General features: G+C 32.7%; 3 protein-coding genes across 3 annotated transcripts; all 3 read left to right on the forward strand.

Annotated features, from left to right (window-relative positions):
* The first annotated feature begins 938 nt into the window (after positions 1 to 938).
* Positions 939 to 4,847, forward strand: LOC108220180 (ubiquitin-conjugating enzyme E2 27). Its single transcript, XM_017393868.2, has 5 exons — positions 939 to 1,220; positions 1,385 to 1,433; positions 3,951 to 4,110; positions 4,301 to 4,390; positions 4,539 to 4,847. Exons 1-5 carry the CDS (start codon positions 1,040 to 1,042, stop codon positions 4,641 to 4,643), a joined length of 585 nt encoding a protein of 194 aa, XP_017249357.1. The 5' UTR covers positions 939 to 1,039; the 3' UTR covers positions 4,644 to 4,847.
* A 7,569-nt stretch (positions 4,848 to 12,416) lies between these two features.
* LOC108223864 (probable serine/threonine-protein kinase At1g54610) lies at positions 12,417 to 16,758 on the forward strand. The gene is made up of 7 exons (XM_017398315.2): positions 12,417 to 13,005; positions 13,147 to 13,431; positions 14,189 to 14,506; positions 14,817 to 15,044; positions 15,725 to 15,825; positions 15,911 to 16,034; positions 16,196 to 16,758. The coding sequence occupies exons 1-7, from the start codon at positions 12,709 to 12,711 to the stop codon at positions 16,553 to 16,555; spliced, it is 1,713 nt and encodes a 570-aa protein (XP_017253804.1). The 5' UTR covers positions 12,417 to 12,708; the 3' UTR covers positions 16,556 to 16,758.
* A 1,905-nt stretch (positions 16,759 to 18,663) lies between these two features.
* LOC108222102 (mitochondrial import inner membrane translocase subunit TIM8) lies at positions 18,664 to 20,219 on the forward strand. Its single transcript, XM_017396003.2, has 2 exons — positions 18,664 to 18,816; positions 19,887 to 20,219. The coding sequence occupies exons 1-2, from the start codon at positions 18,769 to 18,771 to the stop codon at positions 20,073 to 20,075; spliced, it is 237 nt and encodes a 78-aa protein (XP_017251492.1). The 5' UTR covers positions 18,664 to 18,768; the 3' UTR covers positions 20,076 to 20,219.
* Positions 20,220 to 20,664: the final 445 nt, after the last annotated feature.

Raw genomic sequence — 20,664 nt, forward strand, 5'->3', positions numbered from 1 at the left:
TTTAATATACTGTGATTGAATTTTGAGAAGGTAATTTCTAATAAATGAACGACATCTAAGAATTCCATCCGTTTTCTTGCGTAAGGTTGTTACTCAAATCATGTACACACGACAAACGCTGATATAAGATCTTGGATGAATCTAATCCAATGACCTGGGGTGCACACGGTAAGGGTTGGGCGGATTGAAGAAATTTATTAACCTAACTCAAATAAGTCGGATTTTAAAATTTTCAACCTAACCCGAACCGTATAAATTTATAAAGCAAACAAAAATTGCTATATTAAATTTAAGGAGCACGAATACAAAAAACCAAATGAACTAGGCTAATATGTGATGAGATAGATAAATTTAATATATGAGATTTTTTAATCGGATTGAGTTGGATCAGTTTATAAAATCTGAAACTCATGTACAACCCAATTAAATCGGGTTAATACTTTTTCAATCCAATTGCTAATCGGGTTAAAAAATTTCGGATCGAATCAGATGAAATATGATCGGTTTAGATTGGATTGGTCGGTTTCACCAACCCATGTACACCTCTGCAATGACCCTAAAAGTCATCACACACAACTATTATACAATTTCCCACATACCGTCCGTTTTTAATTTGAATTTTCCCGTCAATCGGTGAACTTTACTCATAATCCCGACTTTACTGTTTTTTCCATCTCCCAACAATCAATTTATATACTATATGCGCCATATTTTAATTTGATTTAGAAATTCTTTTATTTTATCTTGTAGTTTGTATTATAAAAAAATTGTATTAGAATAAGACCATACTCATTGTTGTTGTATCGATATATAATTATATTAATAAAAAATTTAATAAATTAAACACACAAAAAAAAATTAGCTGCTACTACTAATAATAAATATAATAATAATAATAATTATTATTATTAAAAAAGTGGATGCCTGGGCTTGAGAGGGTCATATTTGGGGAAAAGCAAAGGGTAGGTTACAGAGAGAGTGAAGGAATCATATACCATTCATCATCTCTATCTCTCTCAAAATCTCTCCCAATCACAAGATGGTGGACATAGCAAGGGTGCAAAAAGAGCTTCAAGAATGCAACAAAGACAAAGACTCATCTGGAATCAGTGTTAAACTCAAAGGGGGAAACTCTTTAACTCACTTGGTTGGCTCTATTCCTGGCCCTCTTGCCACTCCTTATGAAGGTGGCACTTTCTTGATTGACATCGTTATTCCTGGTAATTACTGCTTCTTGATATAAAGGTTTTGATCTTTCTTATCGACTTAATTTAAACATGGTGTCTTTACTCTTTTTTGTTTCTTGGTAAGCTGTTTTTAGTGTGTTTTTTTGTGATTTGGAGATGGGTTTGTGGAAAGATTGATGATTTTTGGGTTTTTGCAGATGGGTATCCTTTCGAGCCTCCGAAGATGCAGTTTGTTACCCGAGTTTGGTATGTATGATCGAAAAGTTGTGTGCTTTTTGTTTGTTTTTATCTTTTATTAGGGTTTTAGGCTTTATATGAACTACATTGTTTGGTATGTTGGTCAAGGTGAATTATGGGAATTTGATTGTGCCAACACTTGAACCCTCGACCTCTAGGAGAGGGTTATCAGTTGGGACAATAATTAATTGTTATGTTCTTATCTTTCTTGTATAATTGCATAGTTTGTGTTTTCCCAAAATTGGATCGAGCTTGGTGTTGTATGTTGTTATGGTTGCATGACTCTGTATTGTACATGTGAATACCAAGTTTTTAGATCACGTGGTTATTGGTTTAGGCTGCATTGCCATCTTATATTGTCTAGAAATATGTTAAATATGGTCATGTTGTTTTGGAGGTTCCGTAGAGGTCACGGAATCAGCCTTTATCGAAATGAATTTAGCGGATGCTTTGGTTTTATTGTTTAACAGTCTTATATTTAAGGAACTATAGTGTTGGCAATTAAAAGAGATCACCACGTTTGGGACTGAGGAGTTTTCGTTTCTCATGTCCTTTGGTTATTAGATGGGTTGAGGCTCGCAGGTATGGTAATTTTGTGCTCATTGAGCACATTGTCGTAGAGGAACATAACAAAGTGGGAATCAACATTACTATCGGAAGTCTATATTTTTGCTAATTGTGTCTTGCATATGGGCTTTTTGACCACCATATCTTTTTCGATTCATGGTCAGCAACAAACTTTTAAACACTTTGTCTGGCTGTGATAACACTCATGCCGACAAGTCCCGATTATGGTATTGGTTATTATCAGGGTTATTATGAGCCACATAGATTGCAGTTTCTTACACGAGTTTGTGATTTATTAATGTACGATGGTGAAATTTTTATATATATAAAATTGCTTTCACCTTATATGAGGGTTTTAGGCTATATATAAACCACCTTTCTTGTTATGTTGGGTAAATGTGAAGTATGGATAATTTAAATACTCAACCTTGAATGTATCCACCAGTGCCTCAAAGGTATCCACCAGGCCAGGCTATGCAGTGCTTATTATGTTGTTCTCATCTGTCTTGTACAATTGCATTGTTTAGTTTATCTGTTTCTTGCAGTTCAAGATCGATGAATGTTGTTTCCGAAATTATATTAACTTGTATGATTTTGTATTGTGTAGTTTTTTGATCATGTGGTTGTCAGTGTATGCTGTATGGCTATCTTATTAAGCTTTCATTATATTTTCAAAGAGGGAAATATGAAAGAGGATATGTGATTGGCCGAGGAAAAAATGGCGAATTCTGATTTGCTTACAACTAAGCACAAAAATTTGATTGGTTAATAAGATAGTGTGGTAGATTTTGTTATTAGGTTAAAAGTTAAATTTGACTTCAAAATAATAGAACTAAACTAAAGTATGAAATCCGATTTTTGGTTCGTTTTATTATGGTTTTTGGGTTTTTTCAGTTTGTTCACTGACCTGTTAGCAACTAAAAAAGAGCTCCACACTTTTGACTGAGGAATGTTCCTACATTGTTTCCCATGTCCTTTGGTTTGGATGGGTTTAGGCTTGCAATTTTGGTAGTTGTGTAATTAGGCACGGAGTGCTCATGTAGCACATTGTTGATACAAGAATAGTACAAAGTAGGAACTGACATTTATACGGAGAGTCTATACTTTATTTAATTGCATCTTGTGTTTGTGGACTTTCTGACCACCATATCATTTGTGTCTGGACTTTCTGACCACCATATCATTTCAGAATATATGGGTTGTTCTGGGTTATAAGATAAATTTTTATCAGAGTTGTAGTTTATAATGAAGGGAACCAAAACCTGGGATAAGGAACATGGAAATATAATGTGGTACATCTGGGGTTAGATTCATTAAAGTACTCCCTTTGTTCCATTTTTATTGTCCCCCCTGTCAGAGCCCGCCTTTTATGACCTTTTGTTCAATTATAAACAAATTTAACATGTAATTTACCATATTAACTTAATGTGGACAACCTTTCTGGGACTAAGAAATAAGGAAAGCGGAACTAGAAAAGCGGGACGGAGGGAGTACTAAATACATATATCAATGTACCTTGCTCGTTTATTAGTATGAATCGTAACTTCTACACAGATTTACCTTTCTGATTTACAATGCAAATAAGCTAAAAGTATTCGCTTATTGGCCTGTGCATTACATTTCGTAACAAGGAACACAGGGAATATATTGTATTGTGGCAACATTGATATTGTCAGATTCGGAATTGTTATAAATATCGGGATTGCTAAATTGTTGACTATGAGTATGTTCATTCAGTAGACATTTGTTACCAATTTTGTCTAGTTTATCATTAAATTAGACATTTATTGCTAATTTATATTTACTATTGTGTTTCCCTATGTGCTTTAACTTACTAAATAGGAAATGTTGCTTCCGACCCTTTCCTACTCACTAAATCAGCTTTATGATAGCTATGGAAATATTGCTTCTACATAAACGTTGATACTCTTTCTTTATTTATTCTTCTATTTGTTGAAGGCACCCAAATATAAGTAGTCAGAGTGGAGCTATATGCTTAGATATCCTGAAGAAGGAATGGAGCCCAGCTCTTACCATTAAAACTGCTCTTGTTTCAATCCAAGCTTTACTCTCTGCCCCCGAACCTGATGATCCACAGGATGCCGTGGTAGCTCAACAGGTATAGTTACTTCTCACTAGTAAGGTTATAATTGTATCTTATTTCTATCAATACGCATGTAAGTTAGCTGGAAAGCATTCAAATATTGGTTTCATGTTGTAATCAGGGAAACGGTGATGTATCTGCACCTTTTGCTTTCATAAATCACCATATGTTTGTTCTTGACCTTCTTCTACTTGTTCTGTTGCAGTATCTTAAGGATTATCAGACCTTTGCAAACACAGCCCGTTACTGGACAGAAGCTTATGCAAAATCATCATCTGTGGGGATTGAAGAAAAGGTTAGAGGTTCATCTTACTTGATTTTTTTTTTCCAGATTAAATATTGCATATTGTCAATGGCAGTATATTATCATCATTTGCATCAACATTGCAGAGCTTAATTATCAGCAGGAAATATATTGACAACTAGTATTCATTTTTTAACAGGTGCGAAGACTAGTGGAGATGGGGTTCCCCGAAGTCATGGCGAAGGATGCCCTGGATGCTGTGGGCGGAGATGAAAATGCAGCTCTTGAGAAACTTTGTTCCTAGAGTTTGCAATACACATTGACGTTATAATGTCAATAGAAAGATAAACGTAATAGAAAGTATCGTATCAAGGCGAATGGGATTTCTTATTCATATCTTTGGTGTTTGAGATATGACTGTAAATTAATGGTTCTTTGATCCTGGTAATACCCTGAAACCTATGCTGCTGGCAATATAATATATTCTGACATGGTTTGAAATTTTAAACTAGTTTGTCTAGTGAAAATTAAAAACAAAATTTCTAACAAGTTTAGGATATCGCACTGGTGACTGTGCGCGCTATAACTTGAAATAATTATGCTAAATTATCCTTACAAGACAAATATTCTTATATGTTTAGCATACTAATACTGTATTAGAACCCTGGATTAGGATGTAATTTAGCTAAACTTTTAAATTAGGATGTTTATAAAGTTGATAGAAAATTGATCCAGCTGTAGTATTATAATTTTCCACTGTAGTGGTTATAGTTTAGAAGGGAATATATTGGTGGCAGAAAGTATTGTTCGTAGACACCTGCACAATTCTCCGAGTTTCAAACATAGAGAAACATGGAGGAAACTGGAAAGTGAGAATGGTGTTATCTTGCACATTTGGATTATTTGTATTTGTTTTGTTTATATTTGTGTTTGAACTGATAAAATATATGTATTTTATTCAAAGTTTCGTTCGAATTAAAATTTTATTTAAGATATATTTATATTAAAAGCTAAACTTGCTCCTAAACTCACATTTAGGTAATGTACAAAAAAAAAAGCACCCCACACTCTCCTAGTGGTTACTTAAATCGCTCTCCTAGCACAACCTCAAATCTACTAGCCATTACCTCTCTCTCAAATTTATTATTAAAATAATAAGATTGCTATTGGAGTTGACACTAAAAATAGATTACCTAAATCACTAAGACTCACTAAGATTCATTATTTTATATTATTAATAAGTAATGAGATAGGTAATCTGTTGAACTTGGTCTGAGCATAGTAACAAAATGCTCGAAGTATTATCGTTTAACGAGTCCCAAACACGAGTTTGACTGCATTGACTTTGGTTTAACCTTGACATTCAAGGAGAAAGTCTACTACTGCTAACAACCTTTCTAGAATCCAATGTGTGCGTGTTTCAGTGTCAGGTCATCACCAAAACCTGACTTACTCAGGGTCTCCCCGGGAGCCTCATAGTGTGTAAACATAAAAAAAATTGTTATTTTTGCAAGTTAAAATATTTTCAAAAATATTTATAATATTTTTATCCTCCCTTCTTATTTTACATTTTATTAATAGATAAATTTCCTTGGCAAAAAAATATATAAATTCCAATGTGTCAATATGAGTGGAAAGATACTTGAAGAATTCAAAAACAGATGAAGGAAAAGATATTTTTGAATTTGAAGAGTCATTTGAAATCTCATTTTATGATCATGCTACTTATATACTGATTTAAAAATTCATTTAAAAATATTTTTGAGAAAATTCTTGTAAATAACATTCCTACGATTCATAAGATTTTAATAATTAGTCTATATGTAAACATTATATAGGGTATTTATATTAATTAATTGAAAGCGCGACGATATAGTTCAAACTTATCTCTGGTCGGACATGATAATTATTCATATAACAAATTATTACAAATTATCGTTTAAAGTGATTTTTATATTTTTGTGAAACAAAATTTAAAATATAAAATTATTTACTAAAAAAATAGAGTTTTAAGTTCTCAAATTTTGGTTCATAGGTCGAAAATTGATTTATAATTTTTTTTACATAAATCATAATATAATAAATATTAAATCCGTTAAATGAAAGATATAGAAATAATAAAATGTGATCAATTAATAGTGATGATCCATATTTAAATAATACTGATTCAAAATTTTTATTATTAATTAAGAAAAATTCGAAAAAATGTATCTTATGCTAGATTTTTAGATCATCATTCTGTCCTTGCTATTTAAATTTTGATACTCCCATGGGCCGTGTCATTTATATACATTTGGGATGGACATAGAGACTAAAAAAAGTGTAAAAAATAAGTGAAGTTAAATGAAAAGTGGTAAAATGGTGGGATCTATTTATATTTAATGATAGATTTGAGATATGAGAGAAAAGTATTGGGTGTAATAGTATTTATATTACTACCTCTATCCCAAATTAAATGAGCTAGTTGACTTTGGGCACGTAATTTTAGGTGCATTGACCGTCTAGTTCTGAAATTTAATTTTTTGATTTTTCTTTTGTTAAATTTCATATCTAAATTTTTATTTGCAAAAATAAAATTTTTAAAAAAAATAGTGTAGCTATGCGGTCAATGGACCTTAAAATGTGTGCCCGAAGTCAACGAATTCATCTAATTTGGTATGGAGAGAGTATTATAAAATTGAAATATATGTAATAGTGTTTTATATTATTAAAAATTATTATTTTTAAAATGTATAAAAATAGAGTAATAGAACATCCGATAAGAAAATTATATAGAAATAAATGGCACCAATGGAGTAACGATTAGTCATCCATGCGTACCCGAAGAATGATTTGACACTTTGAAAAAACGGGCAGAACAAGTCTTAAAAGCTGGCCCACGAGGGTAGGAATTTCAAAGTTTTTTAATTAATTCCCATCTGAATTGGTCAGTAATTGAATATGAAAATGAAAATGTTCTAGGTGGGTCGGGTCGACTTGATGGGTGTTGAATAAAATAATTATATTACGAGCCACACTATAGTGTATGTTGCAGAAGAAGCTACATGTAATTGGTTGCGGTCAATTTGTAGCCCCTGTCAATTGTAGGTATAAATTTCTCAAGCTCAAGGATTTTGACTTCAATTTTACACGCCTTCCATGAGTATCCGATACTCATTAATGCGTACTTTTTTTGTCCCGTTTTATACGAGCTTTCAACATTTTAGGTTATTGAAAACAAAATCTCTTATTCAAATCATATGAATCAAGTATGGAAATGTCTAACTATAATATTAATATGAGTAAAAATAAATTTGTTTTTCCATGACATCTCTAAGAGAAAATTGGCCAGTCAAAATTAAAGTACTAAAAAATATAATTGATCAAATTCGATGTTTAGATAAATTTATTAAACAGGTCAAATTCGTTTTCCGCTCTACTTAAGACGGAAATTAGGATTTCGTCACAAATTTTTACGATGAAAATATATCTATCGACAGTTATTTATTTAAATATTCTTTCTAATTAAAAAATGATTACAAAAAACCGAGCCCGGGAACGACAATGTTTTGATTTAATGAATTAACTTGTTCATTCTCTCTTCTCAAAAAAAAAAAAAAAAACTTGTTCATTCTCGATTAGGTGAAAATTTGGCTTCTAAATATGACTGTTTTAGCTGAATTTTCCTTTCTGCTTAACTAGATTGCTAGATCGGGAGTACAATGCAAGAGTAAGTTTGTGGTAGGGTGTGACGCTGGTCAGACAAATAATTGAGCACACTTTTATTTCTTCAAATGGTATTTAATCTACTATTAGGTATTGATTTAATGATATGCTGTGGTGTGGACGTTTATACAATTTTCCAAAAATTTGCATTTAATGGTGGGGTTGTGCCATAATATATGTTGGGGTTGAATTAATTTCGGAAATACTACTTCTTTACTCTCGACGATATTTAATACAATAAAGATATCGCGTGTGCATTTAAATTATATTTTAACTCTGAATAATGATCGGAAATTAAAAGATAATTTTAATGCAGCAGAATATATAATCGGCGTGAGATAAAGTGCGACAGAAGATTTAAATGGACGGTAAGTAATTAGAGATGATCGTTGAAAAACAAAGATTCAAAGAAACAAAAATACAAATGGGACAATTATATTCTTTAGCTTTTTTTAAAGTGGTTCAAATAAAATTACTCCCGCCGTACTCTTTTACATGTCCATTTTAATTTTTGACCGGTCAAATTGAATATATTTTGACTGAAATTTACATGTATTATATAATTGCCAAAAATAATAAAAATTATATCATTAGAAAGTATATTTTGTCTATTTTAATATGCAACTTTCGGATTATAAATAATGAATAGATAATTGTAATGTTTAGTCAAAAATTGGTCAATTTGACTCCTCGAAAAGCAAAATGGACATGTAAATGGAGACTGAGGGAGTATATTACTTCCTCGTCTCAATATACATGTCTCTCTTGACTTTTGACTAGTCAAACTACATTTTGACTAAAATATATATATATAGGTCAACATTCCATAGAGGGACTCCTTACATGGAGTTACATAGTGCGCTACTATGAATCATCAATTTTATTATAAATTCTGTTATAGAATACATATAAAACGTGATTCTAATATATAATACTATAAAATAAATCTATTTTAAGTAATTTAACACTTAAAATTTGATTAAAAAAAGTATATTTTCGAAACTGATTCTACAATAGAATAATTCTGGATGATTATTATTCTGTTATAGAATCATGTTGAGATATTGCATAATTTTAGATAATTTTTTGGAATAAAAAAATTGTATAACTTCATTTTTGGTTTAATAATCAAAATTTGCAATTATATTTCATAAAAAATATAATAGAATATATATTATGTATATATTTATAATGGTGTGCTACGTAACTCCATATAAGAGGATATGCTATGGAGTGCTACCCTATATATATATTATATAATTGAATTTTTTTATAAAAAATATCATCAAAAGTAATCTAGTCTATTTAATATGTAACTTCTATTTTCTAAAATAGTATATAAACATTTTATAATAGTTAGTAAAAAATTAGTCAATTTGACTTATCGAAAGCAAAATAGACATATAAATTAAGACGGAGGGAGTATTTTGAAAATGCGGAGGGCTTCTTTATGAGTTTTCCGACGGACTTGACTCCGTCGTTACAACAATTTCCGACTATTATATTAATTTTTTATTAATAATCATGATTTTGTCGTTCGTCGTATTCAATTATATGTATTGGATTTGGACAACGAGACCAATAATATATGTAAAATGAGTAAAGTTAAATGAAAAAGGGATAAAATTGTGAGATCATTTTTATTTAATAATAAATTTGAAAGTTTAGAAAAAAAATACTATTATAACAATGTTTAAATTATTAAAAATTATTACTTTGAAATATATGAAAAATGGATAACATCTTATAATTCAAACTATATAGAAATCATGAAACATGTGAGTATGTGATATGAGTTTGTCTGGTGTGTGCCCTGGGCAAATGCTAAGCACTAAAATCAATAAATTTGGAAGTTTTGATCAGTGTAGTTGTTGTAAATGTGACGGCCCCAGATCCACATCCCGCACATCTGGTCCGCCACTAAATATCTGGCTCAAAACAACACTTGCATTACATATTAATATTACATAATCCAACTCTTGCCCCACAAGTCTAGCATCGATCGTTCTACAACATTACTACCGAGTCTAATTTTATTACATAAAGGGAAGTCTGATTTCAGACCATTATAATGACTATAGCTCGTACTAAAAAACGACGTAGTCTAGCAGTCTCAGCTTGGGTGATGCGCTTTTTCCCTGCCTTTGCCAAAAACCCATTTCCGGGCGGTTCTCTTGAGTTGTGCCATACTCACTATTTACTGGTCAAAAAGGAATAAAATAGATGCAAGAATGAGCAATCAAATTGCTCAGCAAGTCCACATAGAACAAAACAACAATTAACAGAATATGCACGTAAGGCATAAAAAACAATTCAAGTCAAAGCAGCTACCGTCAAATGACAACACAAGTTCAAGTAAAAAAAACGCTGGTCTTCCACCTTTCGGTAACACTACATGGCTCGATCAGCACCATTTCGTGAATACCGTTCTCCTGTGTGATCTTTGCAGTCTGATCGTAACCGCACAAGACACACCTACCATTCTCATTTGCTAGCATAAGGGTTAACATTTGTAACCCTAAACTATCTGCCTTACCCGATAGTAAATTCTCAACTCTACCACGAATTTAATAAATTCGTGCTGACCAGCTTGAACAGATTCCTCCAAATACAAGGAAATTCTCCCAAACAAACACCAATCATCACTACTCATCTCTACCAAATAAGTGCGAACAATGCACCCTTTCAGCAAAGATTACCCGAAGGTAGAAGTGAAGGATAATTAAAACAACTAGATTTTAAAGAATAAGATGATCTCCAAAAAAGAGCAAGTAAATTAAAAATATTACTGATCAAAAAGTGTGTGTTGGCAAATGTGATAAAAAAACAGAAAAGTATTTAAGGACGGAGGGAGTATAATTTATGGGAACATCTATCTCAAAAAAAGATGGAGGTGTTATTACGGCTGTTTGGAAGGTTCTGATTTTTTTTGATTTTATTAAAAATTGTCCAATTATTCTTAAACCGGTTATCAATAGTATTTTGTTTTGATTAAAAAATGTTTGATTTATCAAAAAAAATCTCCGAAAATCGCAAATCATTCAATTAATCTCAATTTTTACAACCATGATTTTTTGGACATAAAAATCTCAAATCCTAGATTAGCAGATGACCTCCAAAATAATGGAGACAGCGTGGCTGTTTGGCAGTGCAGCGGAAGTACTTTTTTAAAGAAGTTAACTTCTGTTTTCTTCACTCGTTTTTGTATAAAAACAAGAACACTTTTTAAAAGTTATAAATGTTAGTTTTTCTATTAGAGCTTCTTCTTCTTTTTCAAACAATTTAATCACTTATTATATTATTCTAAAGAATAAAAATATCTATAAACAAGACGAATAAAACAATAAAACCGGAAGAAATAGGAGTGATGCAATCAAGTATAACACATTTCTAATGACCCTTTCCTTTTTATTTTAATCAATAAATATTTATTTTAAATTCATCCAAACGCCGGTGAATACGTTTTTTAAGTTAGCATCTTCTCGGTTGAACAAGGCAGAGGGAGCCATGCAGCATGGGAGAAAGACATGTACTGCAGTGTGCAGCAGCAGTGACGAGTATGAAATAATGAGAGGAGGTAAGCGATGTCTGCAGAGAATGGACAAAATGGGGCGAGTAAATGCTGAGGATGGAGCTTTTATTATGTTAGGCGAGGTAGTTAGCCTTGCTCTCTTTAAACCTTCCTTTTTTCTCCTCTTCTGTTTACAGTCTTTTACCTCTGTTTTTCACACTTTTACACTCACGTAGTCAGGCCCGTACAAGATTATACTACTGGTATTGAACGTGAGCGATATTTAACATGGTATCAGAATTCAAAAGGTTCGGATTGAATTTTTTATGATTGGTTTATTTTTAATATTCTCATAATTTATGAAAGATATGAACGACAAATTTATATCCGCTTCAAAGACATGTGAAACTTTGAAGGGCTATTATAATATCACGTTTTCTACTGATCTGAAATTAATAACAGATTAGGTAAATCTCGAATATTTCAGAATTCTGGTTTCGACCTCAAAAACTAAAATGTCAGAATTAATTATATAGTTACTTATGACGCAAAAATACGCCGAACAGTTCAACATTTCAGCTCAATGTTGATCGAATTGATGTTGAGAAGTTGCATGGAATGCTCTATTTCAGTCTATCCATAATACATGGGAAAAGTCTATTGTGTGAAATACCTAATCACAACTTTATTTTATTTATAATTGACTACTAGAATCAGAACCATGACCTAGAAATCAAATGTATTATTCCTTTCCTTAGACTTTTTAAACCTTCTTGGTGAAACTGTAGGATAAACGCACTATATTTTCTATATTTTTACTATATTTATTTAAATAATATACTCCATATTAATTTGACTTCTATACTGATGTGTACAGGTTCCCTCCTCTGAATCTCTCTCTCCTTTTACCTAACTTTTCTCTGTAAAATCTCTCTCTTTCTCTCCCTCTCTCTCTCTCTGTATATATTATTAACCATACATACAACACTTGAGCTTGGACTAAATCAAACCTTTTTAGCTCCTTTCCAATTCACTCCCTTCATACTTCACTATTGGTTTTTCATCTCTCTGTTTTCCGGCCAAAGCAGTCGCCGGAATTTACCTGATTCTTCAAGATTCCTGAAAATGAATACAAACCGGTGATATAAACACAATGGGTTGCGTTTTATGCAAAAGGGTCACCGGAGATGACACTATTTGGAAGACCCTTAAAGCGCCTTTCTCTCGCCGGAGCTCCAAGCAGAATATCAACGCCGGTACAGTTGAAAACAATGAATGCAGAGAGAAAAATAGAAGTGGGGTTTTGACGGTGACTGAGAAGTATAAACCACGGCCGGAGTTTAGCCTGAAAACGTGCCATGGGTGGCCGTCGTGGTTGTGCACTTTCGCTGGAGATGCCATTAAAGATTTGACTCCTCGCCGTGCTAACACCTTTGAGAAACTTGACAAGGTAATATATTTTCATTACAATATATTTATGTTGTGCATGTGTGTATTTGAATTAATTTGTCATGAGATTATGTACTAATTGTTTTTTGTTGAATTTTTAAAGTATTTTATGAATAATGTTGTATTTTTCTAAATTGATTAGATAGGGCAAGGGACATATAGCAATGTGTACAAGGCAAGGGATTTGCTAACAGGAAAGATAGTGGCTCTGAAGAAGGTTAGGTTTGATAATTTAGAACCCGAAAGTGTCAAGTTTATGGCCAGAGAGATTCTTGTTTTGAAGAAATTGAATCATCCCAATGTAATTAAGCTCGAAGGCTTAGTTACTTCAAGAATGTCTTGTAGTCTTTACCTTGTTTTTGAGTACATGGAACATGATCTTTCTGGGCTTGCTGCAGTTCAAGGCAACAAATTTACGGAATCACAGGTGATGGCGCTTCCTTTTCATTACTGTTTATGAAAATGAAGTTATTATTTTTTTGTTGGTAGGTTTAATTAGGTGTTGATTTTGGTTTGAAAATTTTCAACTATAGTCATATCATTGACAATTTGCATCAGGCATTATAACTAACTTACCTCTGATTGCTCTAACTGAAAATTGTGTGATAGAAGTGAAATTGATGTTTTTGTTTTGGTGGAAATTGGAATCCAACATATCTAGATGCTTAATGAAATAGAAAATAATATTTAAAGAAGGAAAGAAGAATAGAGAAAACTCTTAGTACTTATCTGTTTAGTGTTCTAGTATCTCTGCTTATTGTGTTTGTCTTCTTGTTTTAATCCATATGCTTTCTGATGTTGCCACTAAACTGTTTGTATATATTGGACCCCATGTATTCTGCTTTGGGCATCCAATGTGTTGTTCTGGTTATACGGTAACTGTTGTTGCTTCAATCATTTTTGTTGTTGTGTGTTGCATATGTAATTATTGAGAGTTCATGAGAGAAATGCTAGCATTTTTAGTGATTCCACAGTTAATAGTAAATGACGTGCCAGTAATACATTTGCTAATTATTAATTGGTTATGCACTTTGGTTGACAATTTAATAGACAGTGCTAAACTTTATGGAGATATAAAAGATCCATTGGATCAATGTCTCGACATCTGCAGATCTGAAGTTGTGTACATTCTGGTATATATTTTTTTGGATGATGAATTTTATCTGTAATTTTTACTGTGACAGGTCAAATGCTTCATGAAGCAATTGCTGTCAGGGATCGAGCATTGCCATAATCATGGTGTGCTCCATCGTGATATCAAGGGGTCTAATTTGCTCATTGACAATGAAGGAAATCTAAAAATTGCTGATTTTGGTTTAGCTACTTTTTTTGATCCTGCTCACAAGCAGTCAATGACTAGTCGTGTTGTTACCCTGTGGTACCGTCCACCAGAGCTTCTTCTCGGGGCCACTCATTATGGTGTTAGTGTAGACCTGTGGAGTGCCGGCTGCATCTTGGCAGAATTACTTGCTGGGAAACCAATAATGCCAGGAAGGACAGAGGTATAGTTTATTACTTGTTTTATGTCATTTGGTAATTCTTATGCTACTCATACATAACCTTGAAGTTAATTATCTGTCTTCTTATTAATTTAAATGAGCAGTAGCGTGAATTTTAATTAATTGTTAGACTCGTACTCAGAAAATCTTCCTTAGTTTAGAGAGCAGAGAGTCTTTAGTATAGAGCTCTAGAATCTTTTAACTTAATAACATCTTCTAACTTAAACTGTAGCGACAGTAACCATATAATTGGCATATGCTTAATGTTACTATACGATCAAGGTTATTTATTTTCAGATTTTTGGCTTATTAGGTTGAGCAGTTACATAAGATATTCAAATTATGTGGTTCTCCGTCCGAGGAATACTGGAAGAAATCTCGTTTGCCCAATGCAACCCTTTTTAAACCACAGCAGCCATACAAGCGTCGCACAGCTGAGATCTTTAAGGATTTTCCACCTTCTTCTCTTCCTTTACTTGAAAAGCTTCTGGCTATTGATCCCATGGAGCGAGGTTCTGCCACTGCAGCTCTGAATAGCGAAGTAAGTACCAACTCCAGTTTTTTTAATCTAATATCATAACATTATATTACTCCTAATAGATTGGTACTTACGATGTAATGATAGTATCCTGCTCGTAGAGATTATTCAGGAATATGCATCAACATAACACTAGTTACATGTGCTGAACACACAACAGAAGTTTAGGAGTTGAATGCCCTAGCTTTTGTTCTTTAATCCCTGGACCATTTTTTTTTTTTTTTGAATAAACGAGCTTTCATTACTTAAGCAAGATCAGAAATAAGAACATGATCAATAAACTCAGGAGGGGCATCAACCCATTTCCTCAGGCCAGACATAGAATGTGTAGCTAACATGTGTGCCACACTATTCGTGGACCTACGAGCAATCATCTCCTTTTATGAAAGTTTAACTAAGCATGACATGTCTCACGTTATGCATGACATATAGAATTAGATCAAGAAAGAGCAGTGTACCTATAGGTGAATTTGCACACTTTGGAGAAGGGTACTGCTGAACACTCTCCATAATCATAAACTTTTTACCTTCCATAAGTTTTTGCGTTTCAGCTTCCGCTCACCAAAACCAACATTTTCAAAAAAATAATAATTTATAATTGGTTATATTAGAAGTACAGTTCCTTTGGGGTTTCTAATATAAAATATAAAATATAATATGTGGTGTATTCTTCATGTGTACAGTTTTTCACCACGGAGCCTCATGCATGTGATCCATCAGCTTTACCAAAATTTCCCCCCAGCAAAGAATTAGATGTTAAACGAAGAGATGAGGAGGCCAGAAGGTTCTGCTGTCAATCCTCTTTTGTTTAACATTTCTTTGACCTGGATCTTAACCTTAATGAGTGTGTGATCTATAATTTGTTTCAGGCAAAGATGTCTAAATGGTAAAGCTCAAGCAGTAGATGGCACCAAAAAAGTAAGAAATCGTGATAGGGTTAGTCGGGCAATGCCAGCTCCAGAGGCAAATGCTGAGCTCCAAACGAACTTGGATGTACGTGGGATATGTTCTTTTCTTAAATGTCATGTTTCTTTTTATTTCTTAGGAATTTTGTTTTCATCGGTAGTTGCACTATTCATTGCTCGCGTATGGCTTGTTTATGTCTTACTCACCTGTATCTTTCAATTAACTCGTTTGCTTAACCTGAATACCAGAGACGAAGAGTTGTTATTGAAGCAAAACCTAAAAGTAAAAGTGAAAAATTCCCACCCCCACATGAAGATGCAGCAGTTGGTTACCCTCATGATACATCACATAATGGCCCCGTCTCATTTGGAGCTTCTGATTCTTCATTCAGCTCGTCAGTTTTTGGTTCAAATTCGTCTCAATCTTTTCAAGATACCGGAACCAGAAGGAGAAAGACCAAGAAGGAACACACAAGCAAAAGGCCGCTATCTTGGAAATTCATCCCTCCATTCATCCCATCCTCAATTAGCTTAGCAATTGATCAGAGATTCAAAGGTAAAGACTCTGTTTCAGAGGGTTTTGGAGCTCAAAGAGAAAAAAATGTGTAGGAGTAGCCATATTTTTGTATTTAGATGTCTAAGAGTTCTTTGTTCTGTTACCCCTCATCATCCTCCTTCCATTTTTGGTTCTGTTCTCTAAGCCTTCCCACTTTAAATGCCTGTTGTAAAATTCACCGAACCCTTGCTAGATTCGATTAAACTTTTTTTGTACAGTTCCGCATATGTTATAATGAAAAATTGCTGTCAGATCACACACGATTGTCCTACTTATGGAATATCTATTTTCCTTTATTCAGCGGAGATATTTAGTATACATAATGAATATATAAAGTAGCTTTGTTGGCAAGGACTTGTAATTATCGTGTTTAGTACTTAGCTGCTTTACATTCCATACGTGGTTTGAACTTGAGACCTCTCGCATTGTAATCGGATAATAATTTACATTCCATACGTGGTTTGAACTCGAGACCTCTCGTGTCTTAATCGGATAATTGACACCGCATCAAATGAAAGTTCGTTTTATCTTTAACAACAGGACCTTATTAGTTATCACCCGGGTTCTCAGAGATCAAAATCGCGATATTGACGGGTACTGACATAGAATGAATGTTTGTTATGTTTTTTGGACGTAACCATGCAGATTCTAATGTCAAAGGTAAAATTCTACCAATAATATCATTCTCGGAATCTAGTGAGCTAATAAATCTGAGAGAGATTCTACAAAGCAATAAAACAAAACATGTAAATTCTGGTCCTGGATAAAGAAGAACGGCTAAAGATTAGATTAGTTTGAGCGCATCTCTTCATTGACTATGTGTTCTGCCTCTGCGCAAAAGTTAGAATAATACGCCCTCCGTCCCTCAATACTTTTTTGCGGTGTTTATCACGTTTGTCAATATTCACTTTTAATCATTAATATTTTTAATTTTATATTAGTATTAAATATAAAAAGTTCATCGTATTAAAGTACTTATAAAAACGAATCCAACAAATCATTCATGATTAAATTTAGTTTTATAAATCAGACTTAATTAATAATTTATCTCATATTACGAACAGTGCCAACACATCAAACAGAAATTGAGGGAGTAATGATTATTTAGGAGTAAAGGGACTTCAATCTTTGTATGTTGAATTATTGAGATGAAAGGAATCAGAAAGTCGACTATGATCTTTAGTTTAGTATTTAATCATTGCAATTATTTGAGGGTAATAATTCGAAGGTGATAGATGTGTGATAGGAGCAGACGTCCCGATAGTGAAAGTGATATTCAACTTATTTGCTACGCTCAGCCGTATAGATTACTACATTAGTATTAACTTATGATTTGTGATTAGTGCCTAATGATATTCTAAACACACACATCATATCGTGGAGATTTTTTTTATCAATATTTTGAGGATACACATATTGAACCTTGTAAAATTAAAATTTATGTAAAATGTTATTTGTCTGAATAACCAGTATGATTTTTGAAATCTCTAATAAAATAATGATTATTATATAGTTTTTCTCTATTATAATCCTTATAATATGATAAGGTCGTTTTGTTGACCAGGGAAAATGTTGTTTGAAATAAAAGTGTATCACATTCAGAGATTCAAAAAAAAGTTATTAATCGACGATGACACAAGTAAAAATCAATATAAATATAAATATAAATATAAATATATATATATATATATATGTGTGAAATTAAATAATATTATTTAAAATATACTCCCTCAGTCCCCCTGAGTAGTATACATTGGGGGACGGGGACGGGGACGCGGCACGGACTTTAATACTCCTGTAAAGTGTAGTTGTGTAATTTAATTTTAAAATTTTCTTTTTTCTGAATTAAAGTTTGGATGTTATATTTATATTCAGAAAAAAAAACTTAAAAATAAGTTACAGAACTATATTTTATAAGAGCATTAAAATGCGTGTTCGAGCAGTTGAAAAGAAACGTATACAATTAAATGGGACAGAGGGAGTAATGAATAAGATTTTAATCTGCGAGATTAAAATCATATAATCAATTAATCATGGTTTGCAAGTTTATCAGCCTTACGATTTTTGCAGATGCAACAAGACTACAGGGGCCTGGATACCTGGCCTTCAACAAAGAATATGGGCCATCCTGCTACTGGGCTACGGCCCATTTATTCTAATTATATCCCCTGTTATCTTTCTCCCCAAGTAGTTAAGCTAGGGTTTATATGTCCCTGTGTTCTTGAACAAACTAACAGATTTTATTTTATCACTCAAATTATCATTAATGGATCCTTCAGCTTTAAGCTCTCCTGACATGCAGCATTTTATCAATGTAAGCATCTTATACACCAAATCTTTAACTAATTTTTATGTATTTATTATTATATTCTTGATTCTTGATTTTTGCTTGTAGATTATTTTCTTGTTTCTTGCTTGTAGAGTGGACTGATTGACTTTTTATGGATATATAAAACTTGGGTTTTGCATAATTTTGTTTAATATTTGGTATTTTCTTGGATTATATTAGTAGGTCTTGTTTGTTCATTCTCATAGATTAGGAATTTTCTTAACTCAGCTGTAATAAAGAAAATTAAGGGAATTTTTGTTTGGCTTGATGGATTTGCATAGAAAGGTTGCGCCTTTTGTTAAAGTTTGGTTCTTTTTAGTATTGGTGTAGAAAAATTATCTGTGGTGAATGTTTAAAAGATTGTTGATATCTTGTGTACGGGTCTGTTAGTGTGGAGCGATGATTGCTAGGGAATCTTTGTGATTATATTTGGCAGGAATCAGGATATAGCTCATAGTTTAATTGAATTTTTTTGTTCCGTTGTTTGCTTGAAAGAATGCTTTTAAGTTGGTGACTTGGGTCACTAATTCGTCTCTATTTAGGATTTCAATAATAATTTTAAGGGAAATTGAATACTTGATGGATTTGCAGACAAAGGTTGCTCCTTTTTAATATTGGTGTGCAAGAATTATCTGTAGTGAGTGTTTAAAAGATTGTTGATATAGTGCAAATCAGCAAATGTAACAGTTAGTGAGTAAGATGATCACTGGGGAATCTTCAGGATTATAATTGGCAGGAATCAGGATATAGCATGTTCTCTAATTGAAAGTTATGTTTTTCTGTGTGGTCAAATAAATGTTTCTACCTTTTCCGATGAACCCTGTTACCTTTACACAGTGTCACAGTGACAATGGTTCAAGTTTCATTCTTTTGGCATGGTTGTTGCATATAATTCATACACACCTAGTATGAAACTCTCTGTTTCCTAGTCTGAAATACTGTAACTAATTGTTATAAATGACAAATGAAATTTAATTACCGACTAGAAATTGTTTTATGTCATCTTTGCTAAGCACAGCTTCTTAACATTTCTTATGTTTTTAACATCAACGCAGCAAGAAAAAGAGAAGGCCATGCTAAACGAAATGGTGGCAAAGCTTACAAATGTTTGTTGGGACAAGTGTGTTACTGGTACTCCTGGAAGCAAGTTCAGCTCTAGTGAATCAAGCTGCCTTTCCAACTGTGGCCAGCGTTACATGGATATGAGTATCTTAATTATGAAGCGCTTTCAGTCCATGCAATAAAGATGGGAAAGCAGAAAATTTTCGAGTTCCAAATTTCTCGGCTTTAAAAATTTTCTTTAATATAATGATAGACCATTTGCTTTCGAGCTGGTTATATATGGGAAAAAGTTACTATCTTGATAATCAGAGGCTTTTTTACTTGGCTGTTTGTCCATGTTGCCAGCGTAACTTGAAAAAGAACTATAGTATAAGATTTGTAGTTTTGCACAGTTGGTCTAGTTTTTACCTATTCTGGGAACTTCACATATGATCCTCTTATTGTGGTTGATTAGGATTTTCCAGTCCCAAAATTAATTTAATGAATAAGCTGCTGCTTTTAAATAACTGCTCTAACATCCTGCTGATTCACAATATATCAAAATATAAATTCGATAAATCAGAGTGTCATCAGTGAATTGATAAAATAATTTTAAGAATTAATCAGAATTTTTTTAATAAATATTGCTGGAAAAAAACACAGCCACTGGTCTGATTGCTAGAGAGGGTATGGTTATAACATTTTTTGTAGCACATCCATAAATTTTTAAGCACCCGACGATTCCCGTCCAGTGGTGAAAAAATATTGGACGGGATTTCTAACACGTACATA

The sequence above is a fragment of the Daucus carota genome, chromosome 5, assembly GCF_001625215.2.
Source record: "Daucus carota subsp. sativus chromosome 5, DH1 v3.0, whole genome shotgun sequence".
Classification (NCBI taxonomy): Eukaryota; Viridiplantae; Streptophyta; class Magnoliopsida; order Apiales; family Apiaceae; genus Daucus; species Daucus carota.